Raw genomic sequence first — 14,910 nt, 5'->3', positions numbered from 1 at the left:
CCGAGGCGGTTGCTCCCCACGGGGCCCTCTTCTAAGTGGACCGGAATGAACTCGGTGGGTGGGTGCTCAGAACACTCGTGGCTCACGCTGTGGTTTCCATGAGCAGAGAGCGGAACGGGGTGCCCAAGCTCACGCAGCAGGACAGGGACAGAGCCAGGATCCAGATCCCAGTAGTCAGAGGTGCCCTTGGTCGTCCATGTGCTGTTTGGGGGGCCCTGTCCGCACCCACGCTCCGATGCCACAACCAGACGTGGTGGCCTGGGGTGCTTCAGCCCCGGTCCCTGACTTGTCACCGTCCTGGAAGTTGGAAGTCAGGGGGCTGGGTGGCAGCAGGGTGGGCTCCGGGGAGGCCTCTCACTCCTCACCAGGTCCTCACGTGGTGGAGAAGAAAGTGCTGGTGTCCCTTCTTCTCCTTATAAGGGCGCTAATCCACCCTGGGGCTCCACCCTCATGACCTCACCCAGCCCGAGTCCCTCGGAGACGCCCCACCTCCAAGTGCCACCCCAAGGAGGTCAGGGCCTCAGCTTACAGAACCTGAACTTGTGGTCCCTAACACCTCCTATCACCATGGGGGGCTCCAGGCGGCACCCCCACCCTCCTCCCAGGCCAGGGGCTCCTCCCAGGACATTGCAGCCTCAATGCTGGCTGGGAGCGCGAACCCCCCCTCCTGGGCAGGTCCACCCCTCAAACTCCTTGGTTTCTTCCTTCATCCATGGGGAACAACCCAGGTTTGTGCAGGGGTGGGTGGAGGTGGGGTGCTGGGGTTTGCAGGCCGGGTCCCAAGAAGCAGGGCCTGGACGCGGGTGAAGCAGAAACTCAGTCAGGATAAGAAACCCTATTTTTGTTTTGTTTTGTTTGTTTTAAGGATTTTATTTATTTATTTTACAGGGAGAGAGAGAGAGAGAGAGATGAGAGCCCGAGAGCGAGCGCACCAGCAGGGGGAGCAGCAGGCAGAGCGAGAGGGCGAGGCCGACTCCCCCGCGCCTGAGCGGGGAGCCCCACCTGGGGACTCGATCCCAGGACCTCGGATCACGACCTGAGCCCAAGGCAGACGCTTCACCATCGGAGCCCCCCAGGCGCCCTGAGAAATCTTATTTTGATGTCATGTTTTTAACCAAGTCAAGCCAGTGGAAAAACACAACAACAACAACAACAACAACAACAACCCACAGATACATTTTCAAAATGTTTAATCAGGGCAGATCAGTCATCCTGATTTTTCCCTTGGGCCGGGGCTCGCACAGGGCTTGCTGCGGCACCCTGATCCTGCCTCGATGGGACACCCTACGATTCCGTCCATCCTGGATTTGGGGGGGCTTCTGTTTGAGTCAAACTGTCACATCAAAATATTTCTCTCACTCTGGGCCAGTGGTGATGGTTGCACAGGGTGGTCACTCTTCAAAGCCCTCTGAGCTGGACACCAGCTCAGCTAAAAGCGTGCTTGATGGCTTGTGAATCGTATCTCAATTTAAAACATGAGAGAGAGAAAAAAAAAGACTATTTTGGTGACTGAGTTCTTCGCTGCTCCCTTAAACCTTGCCTCCCCCGACCCGAATGTCCATGCTGCCTGCACCCCAGTGCCGTCCTCCAGCCAGAGCAAAGCAGAGCCTCAAAGAACCCGTGTCCGGACGCTTCCCGGGAACCAGCCTCTTCCCGAAAGGCCGGGCCTCTGCCCCGGCCAGACCTGCCTCCACCAGGCCAGCACCTGCTCAGCCTCCCGCACTCCCCTTGCTCCGTCCGCTCCCCAGGCGGCTCCCTTGACCCCCGGGTGCCCCCTCACACCCCGTCCTCTCTGGGCTCCAAACATCCCGGTGTCACCCCTGGGGTCTTGGGCTACCTGGTGCATCTGGGAATATCCTCAGAGGACTCGGAGCTCTGTGCCCTTGAACTCATAACATCGTCTGCGGAGGCCTCGATTCCTTCCCTGTAAACCTGCCAGGACCCCGAAGTGCCACCTTGTGGGGGGGGTGGGGGAGCCCCCAGAGAGGGCCCGCCTCCAAAATGCTCAGCAGCCAATAAAAGTTTGGTCTCATTAGCACCTTCCCTGCAATGTTACTAAAAATGTGGCTCCGTTGATCAATTGTAGAGACAAAGGGTCTCATTCTTGAGGTGCAGGTGGATGTGCCCGTTTTCTTGCTGGGGATGTCAGTAGGGGACGGGGTGCTGTGGGTCTACCCTCCCCTGTCAATGTGGTCAATGGTCTTACATGGGGGGACTGTGGGTCTCCCCCCAGTAGATGGGGTCACCTGTCCCTGGGGCATATAGGGACATTCTCCAGGCCTGGGTCTAGGGTAAGGTGCACGGGGCATTCGCCTCAGGAATGAAATCCAGGGGAGGGCGCCAAAAACTCAATCATCAAGATACATATTTTAAAAATTCAAAATCAGTGCAAAAGGATCCATGGTGAAGGAAAGGTGAAAATCATAAATAAAGAGAGGATCCGACCCTGTACCTGCACAGCTCCCCTGCTCCCTCGCCCCCACCCCGCCCCCGCCCTGCCCGGCCCTGGCCCTGTTGGACATTTTAAATCTTGATATTTTGTTCATCATAGGTGGGGTGTTTCATTTTGCATACATTTTCGTTTTTACGGAATCCTGCTTTAGAATGTTGTTGATCTTGATGACGGAGTTTTGTGGCATTCCCTCGAAAGTTGTGCCTGAGGCAAGTGTCACACACTCTCTACCCCACCCCCCTGCCCTGCTTCCAGTTAGCTTCACTGACGAAAACAGGCAACCAAAACAGCCAAAAGGCACAAGCAACCCCATGTCCACCGATGGACAAATAGATAAGCAAAATGTGGTCCGTCCAGACGCTGGAATATTATTCAGCCTTAAGGGGCGCCAGGGTGGCTCAGCTGGTGGAGCCCACCAGTGATTTCGGCTCAGGTCATGATCTCAGGGTCGTTGGATCAAGCCCCGAGTGGGGCTCACCCTTAGCGTAGAGTCTGCTTGTCCCTCTCCCTCTGCTCCTCCCCCTGCTTGTGCTTTCTCCAATAAATAAGTAAATAAATAAAATCTTAAAAAAAAAAAAAAAGGAAGGAAATCCTGGGGCACTTGGCTGGCTCAGTCTATATGGCCTGTGACTCCCCATCTTGGGGTCGTGAGATCAAGCCCCACCTTGGGCTAGAGCTTGCATTTAAAAAAGAAAAAAAAAAAAAAAAAGGAAGGACATCCTGACACCTGCTACACGTGGAGGAGCCTTGAGGACATTGTGCTCAGTGACATAAGCCAGACACAGAAGGACAAACACTGTCTGATTCCATTTATAGGCGGTGTCTGGGATAGAGAAATCCAGAGACAAAGAATGGTGGGTTCCAGGGTCGGGGGTCCTGTTTAAGGGGCGCCGAGTTCGTGCGGGGGCTGATGGCTCCGGCCGGCGGTGCTGGCTTCACTGCAGCCTGGATGCGCTTCATGCCGCTGGATGGTGCATTTACAGATGGTCTAAGGGTCTTTCACCATCATTAAAAAAAATAAAATAAAAGGCAGACACCCCCGGGCAGCACTTTGCCTCTTTGCTTCTCAAAAGACAGGACATCGATAAAGTCACACGTTGCACAAGATGTTGTGTCTATGAAATACAGCGACCGTCACCCCAGGCCCAGCCTCCTCACCCTCCGCCTCACCCCTCCCCGCACGACCCCCGTGCGTCCCTTCCGGCGCTTGGGGCGCAGGGACCTCGTGCGGCCACCAGGTGGCGCCGCCCCGCCTCTCGGCGCCCGGGAGGTTCGGCGCCAGCCCGGTGGGCGGCGCGGAGGCGGTGCGATGCGTCAGCCGGACCGCGGGGCCCGGGAGCCCCGGGAAGCAAGCCGCGGGGCTGAAGGCCAGACCCCAGGCTGGCGGGGGAGGGGGCGCTGCTGTGAGTCACGCGGGAGCCCCCGATCGGCCGTGGGAGGCAGTCCCACGCTGGCCTGCCCGCCAGGCTCGTGAACCGCCTTCCTGGGGGAGACGGCGAGGCCGGCGGCCGTCCCCCTGTCGCACACGTGTGGCTCCAACTCGCCCTGCCCGGTGGCTTGCGGGAGTGCGTGTGCGAGGGAGGGGGGGGGGGCTGCCCGTGCCTCAGTTTCCCCTTTTGTCTAATGCACATAAGCATGGACCCTGCTTCCTGGGTCCTGGAAAATTAAAAGACCCATGATGCCGGGAGCCTGGTGCACTGGACGCGCGCTCCGTCCTCATCAGCGTCCCCTCCGGAAGGAGGGATCAGAGTGGCCACGGCCCCTGCAAGCCGACCTGAAGGGGCGCCCCGGCCTGCCCCGCGGCCAAGTCCCCGCACCGTCAGGTGCAGAGGGGCGCTCAGGGGTGCAGCGCCAGGTGCCGGCAGGGGGCGCGGGCCCGGCTGCCGCAGGGCCACCTGCGCCTCCCACGCGCGCTCCACCCTGAAACTCGCGAGGGGGGGTGACGAGGGGGCGACCACTCTGGTCCCTCGAGTGCCTAGAGCTGTGCAGCCCTTGCTGCTGGGGACCTCGAGGCAGCCGGCCGGTGCCACCGGGTGACACTTCCTTCGTGCCCCTTATTTCATTCAATGCTTCCTGCAACTCCGTGAGGCTGGGACGCGTTCTCGGGGGGAAGGTGGCCACACAGAGGCCACCTTCGCAGCTCCCAACCTGGGGGGGCCTCCTGCGACCACCACCATCCATGGGACACTCTGTGTGCCCTTTATTTTATTTGACGCTCCCTCCAAGCCAGGGAGGCCCGGGCTGCAAGGCCATCAGACACGCTGGGACCCAGAGCTCCAGACAAGTCACCCCGGGTCTGGGGTCTCCGCGGCCACCCCCCTGCCCGCCCCCGCCCCGTGCAGGCCCCGAGCACAACTTGGGAAAGGCGCGGGCCGGGGACTCTCCCGGGACCAGGAGGGGATTCCAGGCGCCCCCCCGCCACCTCCACCAACTCCGAAAGTCCGCGCCGGCCTTGCGCGCTGGAAATCCCGCGCGCGCCCCGAAACGCGGCTCAGCTGCCGGGAAATCAGGAGGAAAACTTCTGCTTTTTTTTTTTTCTCTTTTCTGGCGCTCGCGCTCCCCCGACCCCGCGCCCTCCTCCCCGCTCCCCCCACGTGGGCCGCGGCGTCGGCCAACCGCGGCGCGCCTCTCTCTCGCCTTTGTGGGCTGGCCAATAGGAGGGGCGGACGCGCCGCCGAGGCCACGCCTCCAGCCCCCCGAGGCTATATAAAAGGCCGCGCCGGCGGCCGCGGGCTCAGAGCGCCGGAGCGGTGGACGCGATCCCTCCTCTGCGGCCGCGCGGATTATTCCTGCTGAGCACTTGGGCATTTTTCTCCGCCTCCTCTGGGGGAGGATTTCGCTGCCTCCCGAAGGTCTTGACCGAGCGCTCGGGCTCCGAGGGAAGGGTTTGGGCTTTCCGGCCCCGGATTTTGCATTTTCTCGCCTGGGGCTGCCGTGGGGCTGCTTTCCACTGTGGATTATAACTGCAACATGACGCTGGAAGAGCTCGTGGCGTGCGACAACGCGGCGCAGAAGTAAGTAGCCGGGCCACGCGGGGACCCGAGCGACCGGTGGCCGGCAGGGCGCTGACCCTCCCTCTCTCCTGCCCCCAGGATGCAGACCGTGAGCGCCGCGGTGGAGGAGCTGCTGGTGGCCGCGCAGCGCCAGGACCGCCTCACCGTGGGGGTGTACGAGTCAGCCAAGTTGATGAATGTGTGAGTCACACCACGTCCCCGGACTGGGCGCGGGTGGGGACCCCCTCCGCTCTGCACGCTCCCTGCTGCACCCCTCTCTCGCACAGGGCTCGGGTTTCCCCCAGCGTCTCCACCGTAGGCTCAGCGCCTCTGTGCCTTCCATGGGGGGGGAGGGGGGAGAGGTTGCAGTATCCTGACGGCACCCTTTGCAAGCACCCACCACCCTGTTTGCTCCTGCCTGCCCCCCCCCCCCAAGTCCTGAAGCGTGCATCTTCTCCCCACCCCCCTCCAGCTGCATGCACATGCCATCCCTCACTCGGCTTCGGTTTCTCTTTGCCTTTCGAAACTCCCCCGTGCACCGTGGCCTTTTCTGAGTCCCCAGCTGATCCCGTCTCCTTCCTCTGGCCCCCTTTAGGGACCCTGACAGTGTGGTCCTGTGCCTGCTGGCCATTGATGAGGAGGAGGAGGACGACATCGCCCTGCAGATCCACTTCACGCTCATCCAGTCCTTCTGCTGTGACAACGACATCGACATCGTCCGGGTGTCAGGCATGCAGCGCCTGGCCCAGCTGCTGGGAGAGCCGGCGGAGACCCAGGGCACCGCCGAGGCCCGAGACCTGCACTGCCTCCTGGTCACGGTGAGTCGCCGCGGCTGGCCCCACCCTGCCCAGGCACCTGGGCCCGTGTTTGTCAACAAAGTGGAGCTGGCCGGCCTCGCACCAGCTCAGCACTCAGCCACGATCGGCATGTCCCGTGGGCCGCCTGCCGGGCCTCCTTCCCCGGGGAGCTATTTTGAGCTGGCCTGTTTTCCCCAAAGGGGCCCTGGGAGACGGAGGTTTCCTGCCCACTCCTGGGGCTCCCACTGAACCCCCTCTTTTCACCCTGTCACAGAACCCTCACACAGACGCCTGGAAAAGCCACGGCCTGGTGGAGGTAGCCAGTTACTGCGAAGAGAGCCGAGGGAACAACCAGTGGGTTCCCTACATCTCCCTCCAGGAGCGCTGAGACCCTTCCCGGCATCAGAGCCTGTTGAGTTGCTACCAAAAAAAAAATAAAATAAATATTTGACCCCTCCCCCCCAGAACAACCCCCCAAAACAACCCAACCTGTGAGACCATGGGGGCAGAATCATTGGAGAAGAGGGGAGCGTGCAGCCGCCCCCAGGGCGGTGAGCCCGGAGCAGCGCCCGTGGCGGCCCCCGAGAGAGGAGAAGAGGGGGACCCGGGCCAGCAGGAGACGGGAACCTGGAGCTCAGGCTTTGCGACAGAGCAGCTGGAGTGGGGGAGCAGCGGCCTCCCCCACCGTGGAGGGCCTGGACTCCACACTGGGGTGGAGTGAGACCTACTGCGTCCCCCACCCTTCTTGAGACCGGCGCTGACATCTGCATGGGACTCGCTTGACCGAGGGTCTGCACCCTTGCCGGGACTATACTTTGGGACTTGGGAGCTGGGGCCGAGGTTGCTCTGTACCCATGAACTCCCAGTTTGCAAATGTAATAGACAATCTATTTTGTTACTTGCACTTGTTACTTGAACCACTGAGAGAGCTGGGAAGCTTATATAGATACATATATTTTTACTTCTATGATGACCTTGTAATAAATTTCTAAAGCTTCTGGGTTCTTGTGTATTTGCCACCTCTGAGAGGGGCCAGGACCTCTGTGCCCCTCCCCGCGCCCCAGCCTACACTGCCCACCGAGCCCCCTCCTGCAGGCTCACCAGGAAGTGTTACTTAAGTCCCTGTTAGCAGCTCCAGGCTCCTTTGCAAAAACAGTGCCTCTTCTCTCTGCAGCCGGCGCCAACCAAGCCCAACAAACCTTTGCCTCTTTTTTTTTTTTTTTTTTTTTTTATCCTCCCTCCTGCCCCATAGCAATTAAAAGACCGGTTTATTACGAAACCTGGCCGCTGTGCCACAGCTGTTACTGGCTGTGCTGGAGTCAACCCCAAGCTCTGGGCATATAGAGACGCACCCCTGGGGGGCTGGCTGCAGCCCCTGCCTGCCCCTCCCCCCACCCAAGGCCAGAGAGGTCAAGGGGGCATGGACCCCGGTGGGCTCAGGGCTGCCGGGCAGGGCTGGCCTTGCAGGAAGGGCTCCTCCAGGCAACACCCCACCCCCACCCCACCCCCGGGAGCGGCCCTCCACCACCCACCCGAGCCTTCCCCCTCCCCAGATAGGCTCCTTCACTGCACTGAAGAAAAAAAAATTTTTTTTTCTTTCCCCAAACTAAGATCAACAAGCAAAAAACACCCAAGGAAGTCGTGCTCCCAGCCCAGCCGGACTTGGCACGGGGCTGCCTCTTGCCTCTAAACCGAAACTGCGAGGCCGGCGGCCACCTCCCGGTTCTCCCGGCGCAGGCGGTGCCGCCCCCGCCGCGGGCTCCCCGCCCCAGCTCCCGCCGGCCCCGCTCTTCCCGCCCCGGCTGCGGGGTGGGCCGGCCGCGTGTCCCCAAGCCCCGCGGGGAGGGGGACGGGGCGAGCCCCGCCGCAGGCCGCGACCTTTCCACGGAGCCCTACGTGGGCGCGGGAGGAAAACCCCGGCGGTGCCCCGGGAGTCACGGGGCTGGGGGGAGCCCCGCCGGGGAGGTTGGGAGGGAGGGACAGGTGGAGGGGGAAGCCCCAGGGAGAGGGAGGGAGGGGTGGGAATTCATCCTGGGGTGGAGGGAAGGGGAGACCCGAGCTGGGGAGCTGGGGAGCCGGGGTCCTGGGGCAGGGAGGAAACCCCGAGGTGGAGCCCTCCGTGGGGACCCCGGGGTGGGGTAGGGGGAGCAGCAGAAGAGATGTGTGCAGAGGTTAGGGAGAGGGGAGATGCTAAGTGGAGCGGCCAGAGCCCTGGGGGGTGGGAGGGGGGGAGATTGGAGGGGAGATGGTTTGGGCTGAGGGGAGCCTGGGAGGAAGCTAGGGGGGCTGGCGGCTCAGAAAGGACCCTGGTTGGGTGGGGGAGGGGCAGATGGGGAGCCCCAGGGGGGAGGGGGGATCCCTGCTGGGGTTGAGAGGTGAGGAGGGAAGAAGGGGACTCGGAGGGTGAGGGTGTGGGGGGAGGGGGAGGGGGGATCCCTGAGAAAAAGCCAGTGGGGAGGGAACCCCCAACTCAGTGGGAGGGGGCTTAATGGGGAAGGACTAGCAGGAAGAGGGTCCACCCTCTATGGTTGGCTCCTCTGGGGGAGGCTCATCTGCCTCCTGCCCCACCCATCTCCATCTTGATTCTGGCCATCCAGAAGGACCTGTGACCTGTGACCCTCTCAGGCCTAGGTCCCCTGTCCAGTAGGGCAAGACCCCAGGCTCCTGGGCCCCAAGGACGTACAAAGGCCTGGGTAGGCTCCCAGTTGTGTGACTCTCAGCTGGTACCCTAGCCCCTCGGTGCCTCAGTCCCACAGCCCAAAAATCAAAATAATAATGCTGTCTTCGTCACAGAATGTCGAGAAGGTTAAATGAAATACGTATTGTTTAGACGGGGGCTTCCCACATAGAAGGTTTAACAACGACTGGCCATTATCATCGCTGGCCCAGCACTATTACGATGCCCCGTGAATTTCCAGAATCATCTCCTTACTCCACCCTGTGACATCACGGCGAGCCTCCCATGCAAAATTTAAGAAAGCGGGTGCCCCAAAGTCAGCAAGTTGAAGACTATTTTCAAGCAATGTTTTAAAAACTCGAATGGAAGGAAAGGACAGGACACTTTTGCTGGCGGACAGAAGCGTAGATCACGGTAGGGTTGGCGTGGCTCATTTTTCCTTCTGTCTCAGGCCCCAGCGCGTCTCTTTCCCTCGCCCCGGTTTGACCCAAACTTGGGATATTTGGTTCCTTCACGTGGCAGGTGAAGAACACAGGCCAGGGAGGGGTGAGGCCTCCCAGCACGGAGACAGACCCACGGCCTGGAATTCCAACCCGCAGCTCTCTGGGCATGAGCCTGTGCAAACGCAGGGGCTCGGCCTTAGGTTCCAGCAGTGGTTCTCCTGCTACTGTCTCCGTTGCTGTGGCGGTGGCGGTGGTGGCGCATTAACAGAAGCTTGAAGTTTCCCTGACTCACGGAGGATACATAAGCATTGGGTTGTGGTGCCGCCGGCTCACGAGGCTTATTCCATCTTCCCTGGACAGAAACACCCTGACGCCTTGACTGCAGTCCTGGGGGGCCGTGCTGCTGTCCGTTTTCCAGAAGCGGAGATGAGGCCCAGCGTGGAGGAGCCACAGACTGGCCAAGATCTTGAATTGTCACCGACGGGCTGGTCAGCCCCTGGGGACAAGGCAGGCTCAGGAGAAAGGGGATAGATGGCACCGGCCCCAGGACACTCCCCCGCAGTTCTCTCCAGAGGGGGCCAGAGAGAAGCTGCCACCCCCCCTACCTCTGCAGGTGGCTCCCCTAGGCTCCCGTCGCCAGGAGACAGGGCCCCGTCCGCAGCAGGAGGGTGCAGGTGGACATGCAGGTGGTGGGATGCAGGTTCACTTCAGGGTACCCGAGCTCGCCTCTGCCCACACCTACACCGTGGACCTGAGACACACACACACACACAGGTGCACACCCAGGTCCCCAGACTTCACACACCCTGTCACCCAGACACTCCTGGGCAGAGGCGAGAGCTCCGGCTTCCCCTTCTCCTTCTCCTGGGGCCGGTCACTTAGCTTCTCGGAGCTCCCCCTCCGTGTTTGTCCCTTAGACACAGCCTCCCCTGAGCATCTGTCTGTGTGTGGACACACACCCGCCAAAATGGACGTGGGCACAGAATTACATGCATGTGGACAGGTGTGTAAATGCAGATGTGGTCTCTGCCCCAGGCCCTCACAGCTTGTAGGATTCACCCATTTCCCGAACCCCCGATGCCCGGAGAAGGGGGCTGGCCTCGTGAGCGTGTCATGAAACACATACCGTGTGCCTGGACTTGAGCACAAGCAGGGGCCTGGGAGGATGAGGGCCAAACACGGCAGCCAGGTTGGGAGCAGTGATAGAAGCGCCGGCGCTGCCCGGGGCGGCTTCTGCTCGGCTATCTCTGTTTGGCCTCCAAACAACTGCACAAGGTAGTGACTATCCTTATCTGCTTTCACAGAAAGGGAGCGCACGGGCTCAGAGAAGTGCAGCAACTTGCCCAAGGTCACACAGTTGGACAGTGGCACAACCGGGGGAGCAGGCCAAGGCCGGTGTGATTCGCAGTTAGGATTTTATATCTATTTATATGTCCATTTTTATGTAATTGAGATATAACGTACATACCATAAAATGTACCCCCTTTAGGGGGATCCCTGGGTGGCTCAATGGTTTAGCGTCTGCCTTCGGCCCAGGGCATGAAACCCTCGGGACCAAGTCCCACATCAGGCTCCCTCCATGGAGCCTGCTGCTCCCTCTGCCTGTGTGTCGCCTCTCTGTGTGTCTCTCATGAATAAATAAATAAAATCTTAAAAAAAAAAAAGTACCCCCTTTAAAGGGTTACTTAGTGGTTTTGAGCATGCTTCACAGATTCGTGCAATTATCACTGAGGTCTAGTTCCAGAACATTCCATCACCCCAGAAGAAGGCCCGTCCCTGTTGGCCATCACTCCCCATCCCCTTCCCCAGCTCCTGGCACCCATGAGTCCGTTTCCTGTCTCTGTGGCTTCGCTGTGTTCGGCACATTTCACAGAAATGGGATCACACACCAGATGGCTTCTCATCCTTACATGATGTTTGGAGGTTCACCCATGTAGCGGGTGTCACGATCAAACTTGGATGGCCTGCCCTGGGTCTGTGGTCCCATGTGTGCACGCTAGCACCCCCCCGTATGGACCAGGACACGCGGGAGGGCACCCAGAGTGTCCCGCAGAGCTGACATCAGCGGGCACCCCAGGCGGGGGCTTTGCACCAGGCCTCCCGCCCAGACACTGCTTGCACACCTGCCGTGTAAGCTCTGGCTCATGCACACGCTGACCCCTCCGCCCCGAACCCTCAGGACGACCTTTCCCCAAGCTAACACCGGCTCACCTTCCCAGGTTCCCAGCACCTGCCGGGTTGTAAGGACAAATTCACTCCTGCCACCGTTGGCTTCTTGTCTGGGTCCCCGGTGAGGCTCAGGCCGCGAGAGGACTGGGACGCCTGGTTCTTCACGGCCGAGCTCCCAGCCCGCGACCCCTGCCCTTCGTAAATGCCCGGACACAAAGGCTCGGGTCTGTTCTGGGCTGTGTACGGAGATGGACCCACCGAGATGACCTCCTTCTCCAGGACAGACTGTTTTGTCCCTGAGGGACACGCGCTGGCCTTGCCAGGTGCCGGGTCCCGAGCAGACAGAGTGACACCATCGCAGGGAAGCTGGAACGTGGCCCTGCGGAGGCGGCGGGCTGGGTGCCCCAGGAGGCTGCTTCAGCTCTCCGGGCTCAGTTTCCTCAGCTGTGCAGCGGGGCTATGGGGGGGGGGGCCCACCTCTCGGGCTGCTGTGAGCGTCACTTGGCTGCAACACGCAGCGGGGAGCCTGGTGGGGGAGGTCACAGCCCCGCTGCACCGGGATGCGCCGTCTGCAAGTTTCTTTCTCCCAAACCGGCCGTCTGTCCGTCCACCCGTGGGTAGCGGGCGCCCAGAACTCCTAACCGACCGGGGCCTCACGACTGTACCCAGGGCCCCTCCCCGCTGGGGGCTGCTGAGGCGGCGGGCGGCCCTGTGTCTCCCTGAGAAGTGGCTCGGGGCGGGCCCCCGGGGGGGCAGCGGTGTGGCCGGTGGCCAGAGGACTGTGCATTCTAAGCTGTGGCCGTGGAGGCCCCGCGTGTGTACACTTGCACGCACGAACAGCGTGTGCTCGGATACTCCGGCTCGCCAGTAGGCGCGGAAACACGCACACGCGCACACACGCTCGCATGGTTCTCACCCTCACGCTACGCCCACGGTATGAGTGTCCTGGGGCCGCTGTAACAAAGTGACTTGGGTAATGGCTTCTGGCTCCGGAGGCCGATGTGTGAGCCGGAGGTGACCTTCTGTGGCTCTGACGGAGGATCTCTCCGGGCCTCTCTCGCTTCTGGCGGCCTTGGGTGTTCCTGGGATTGGACGGACTGTTCTCCTGAGTCTTCACGTGGGCTTCCACGTGTGTGCGTCTCTGGGTCCCAGTTACACCTTCTTGTGAGGGTGCCAGCTGGATCGGGTCGGAGGCCGCCCTCGAGAACCCGTCTCGACTCTATCGTCTACAGAAAACCTACCTCCAATGAGACCCCCTTCCCAGGTGCCCAGGATCAGGACTTGAGCATGCTCTGAGCCGACACGATTCACCCCATAACCACCCCCCCGACAGAAATACCCAAACATGTCCTCCCGTCACACGTGCAGACACTTGGGAGCCCAGTCTCACACTCAGCAGAGTGCACACGCGCACACATGCATGCCCGCCAGCACACACCCCTCTTTCGCTTGCTCTGGGTTTTCCCGGCAGGCGCCCGAGGACCAGGAAATGAATAAGGACACCCACCCAGGCCCACAGGTCTTCACGCAGGAGCGGGGGAGGGGGTGGGACAGGTCCTATTTATCCACCAAAGGTGTTCCAGGGACCTTCCTGCCTGCCCTGCGGGCGCCCTGCCGGTCCTGCCCTACCGCCAGGCTGTGGGGTGCTGAGGATGGCCCCAGGTGACCCCTGGGGAGGTCAAGGGCATCTGGGTAGCATCTGTGCAGTGAGGTTCTCCCGCCACAAGGTACAGGGCAGCTGGTGGGCCCTGTTCACCTCTGGCTCCTTCCACCAGGGGGTAAGATGGCACAGGGAGGGCGGGGGTGGGGGGCGTGTTTTCCAGGAGATGACATCCCCTCTTCTAGGAAAGCAGCAGGAGGAAGCCAGGGCCTTCCTGGTTTCTGAAATGCTTCTCCCTCCTTCCTCGCAGGGGTCAGGGCAGGACTCCGGCGGGTCCCAGCCCTGCCTTCAGCTTTTACCTTCCCTCTGGAACCACCGCCAGCATCCGCCACCGTCCGGCTCGGCCTGGGGCGCCCTGCCTGGTGCCTCACCCTGCTGTCCCCTCTCTGGCGACCCCAATCCCCAGGCAGGAGACGTGGCCTCTCTGCTAGATTTTCAAGGTCCCAGTGGCGCCAAACTCCTGGCCCGGGCTGCGCGGGGATGGGGAGGGATGGGGAGGGATGGGGAGGGATGGGAGAGCCCGCTTCATCTGTGGGAAGGGAGAGGCTGGGAGGACAGCCCGGAGCTGTGCCGCGAGGGAGAGACCCGCACGCCGCCAGCACGGGTGGGGAAGGTCCTTTGCCAGGGACCGCGGTGGCCGCCACCGCCCCCACCGCCCCGCGGATGCCCAGCCTGACGCCCAGCCCCGAAGCCACCCCCGCCCCCAAGGACGCTCGGCAGACACTGTCGGACGCGCAGAAGCTCCATCTGGAGAGCCCCTCCCTGCCCCTTCCCTGCATTGTTCGCGGCTCCCCGTTCCCACCCTGCCCCCTCCTCCCGGGCGCCGGAGGTTCCCAGGCTCTAGGGCTGGGGTGGGATGGGGGGGGGCGTCTCGGGGAGGCGGAGGCCCAGCGCAGGACCCTCGTGCACGCAGGGCTGCCCCGGCCCCCGCGCGGGCACCCACGTGTCGGAGCGTGAGCCTGCGATCTCGCGCGTGCACGCGTGGGGCGACGACGGTGCCGCAGTCCACAGCCCGCGCGCCGTGGATCCCTCTCGGGTGGCTGCAGGGGGAGGGGGGGAGGGGGCAGCCGCCCAGCTCGGGATTCGGGTCGGGTCGGGGCTCTCGGCGGCTCTCTGTCTACCGGGGGGGGGCGCGCGGCGCGCGTGACTCAGTTTCCCCAGCCCTAAAAGGGAAAGTCTAGTCGCCCTCCCACGTGGCGAGGTGAAGCCCTGAACTGCACGGAAGCGCTCTGCAGAACGCTGGGCCTGGAGAACCGCGACCACGCCCTCCCCCCACCCCACCCTCCCGCCAGACACTGGGGGCGGAGGGGGGCGCTGACCCTGGCCCCAGACGCCCCTCCCGACCCGGCAGGCAGGAGTCCCGGCTTCCTCGGTACTTAAAATTGGGTAATTGGACACAGAGGCGGGGGTGCGAGAGCCAGAGGAATCCCCGAGTGGGCGAAGGGCCGGGCCTGTGCGCCCCGCTTCCCCACGGCGGCGGCCGCGACCCTCTCCGGGGCCCCCTCCAGTGCGCCCTGGGCGCGCCGCCGGTGCGCCCCGAGCCCCCGCGCTGGCCGCCGCCCCCCTCCCGCGCCCGGCGGTGCCAGCCTCCCGCTGGTGCCCGCCAGGCGCGGTGTCTGCGGCCGCCCGGTGGGGGGGTCTGCGCCGGCGGCGGTCCCCGCGGCGTCGCCCTCCCCCAGCCCCTGGCGGCGGGCGGCCGGGCCGAGGGCGGGGCGTCTG

General features: G+C 62.4%; 1 protein-coding gene and 1 long non-coding RNA gene across 2 annotated transcripts; one reads left to right on the top strand and one right to left on the bottom strand.

Moving 5' to 3' along the window:
• The first annotated feature begins 5,188 nt into the window (after positions 1-5,188).
• GADD45B (growth arrest and DNA damage inducible beta) lies at positions 5,189-7,240 on the top strand. The gene is made up of 4 exons (XM_026019392.2): positions 5,189-5,466; positions 5,545-5,646; positions 6,041-6,263; positions 6,517-7,240. The coding sequence occupies exons 1-4, from the start codon at positions 5,423-5,425 to the stop codon at positions 6,628-6,630; spliced, it is 483 nt and encodes a 160-aa protein (XP_025875177.1). The 5' UTR covers positions 5,189-5,422; the 3' UTR covers positions 6,631-7,240.
• A 1,799-nt stretch (positions 7,241-9,039) lies between these two features.
• Positions 9,040-13,797, bottom strand: LOC140593986 (uncharacterized). Its single transcript, XR_011994528.1, has 3 exons — positions 11,574-13,797; positions 9,968-10,113; positions 9,040-9,858 (listed from the first exon to the last, which is right to left on the bottom strand). It is a non-coding gene; the product is annotated as an uncharacterized lncRNA (long non-coding RNA).
• Positions 13,798-14,910: the final 1,113 nt, after the last annotated feature.

This window comes from Vulpes vulpes, chromosome 9 (genome assembly GCF_048418805.1).
Source record: "Vulpes vulpes isolate BD-2025 chromosome 9, VulVul3, whole genome shotgun sequence".
NCBI lineage: Eukaryota > Metazoa > Chordata > Mammalia > Carnivora > Canidae > Vulpes > Vulpes vulpes.
This window is presented reverse-complemented; position numbering and strand designations above follow the sequence as displayed.

Bases quoted from the DNA above. Each gene is read 5' to 3' on its own strand.
- GADD45B (XM_026019392.2), top strand. From the start codon at position 5,423: ATGACGCTGGAAGAGCTCGTGGCGTGCGACAACGCGGCGCAGAA. The intron at 5,647-6,040 runs GTGAGTCACACC...GGCCCCCTTTAG, and splicing joins TCAGCCAAGTTGATGAATGT to GGACCCTGACAGTGTGGTCC. The intron at 6,264-6,516 runs GTGAGTCGCCGC...ACCCTGTCACAG, and splicing joins TGCACTGCCTCCTGGTCACG to AACCCTCACACAGACGCCTG.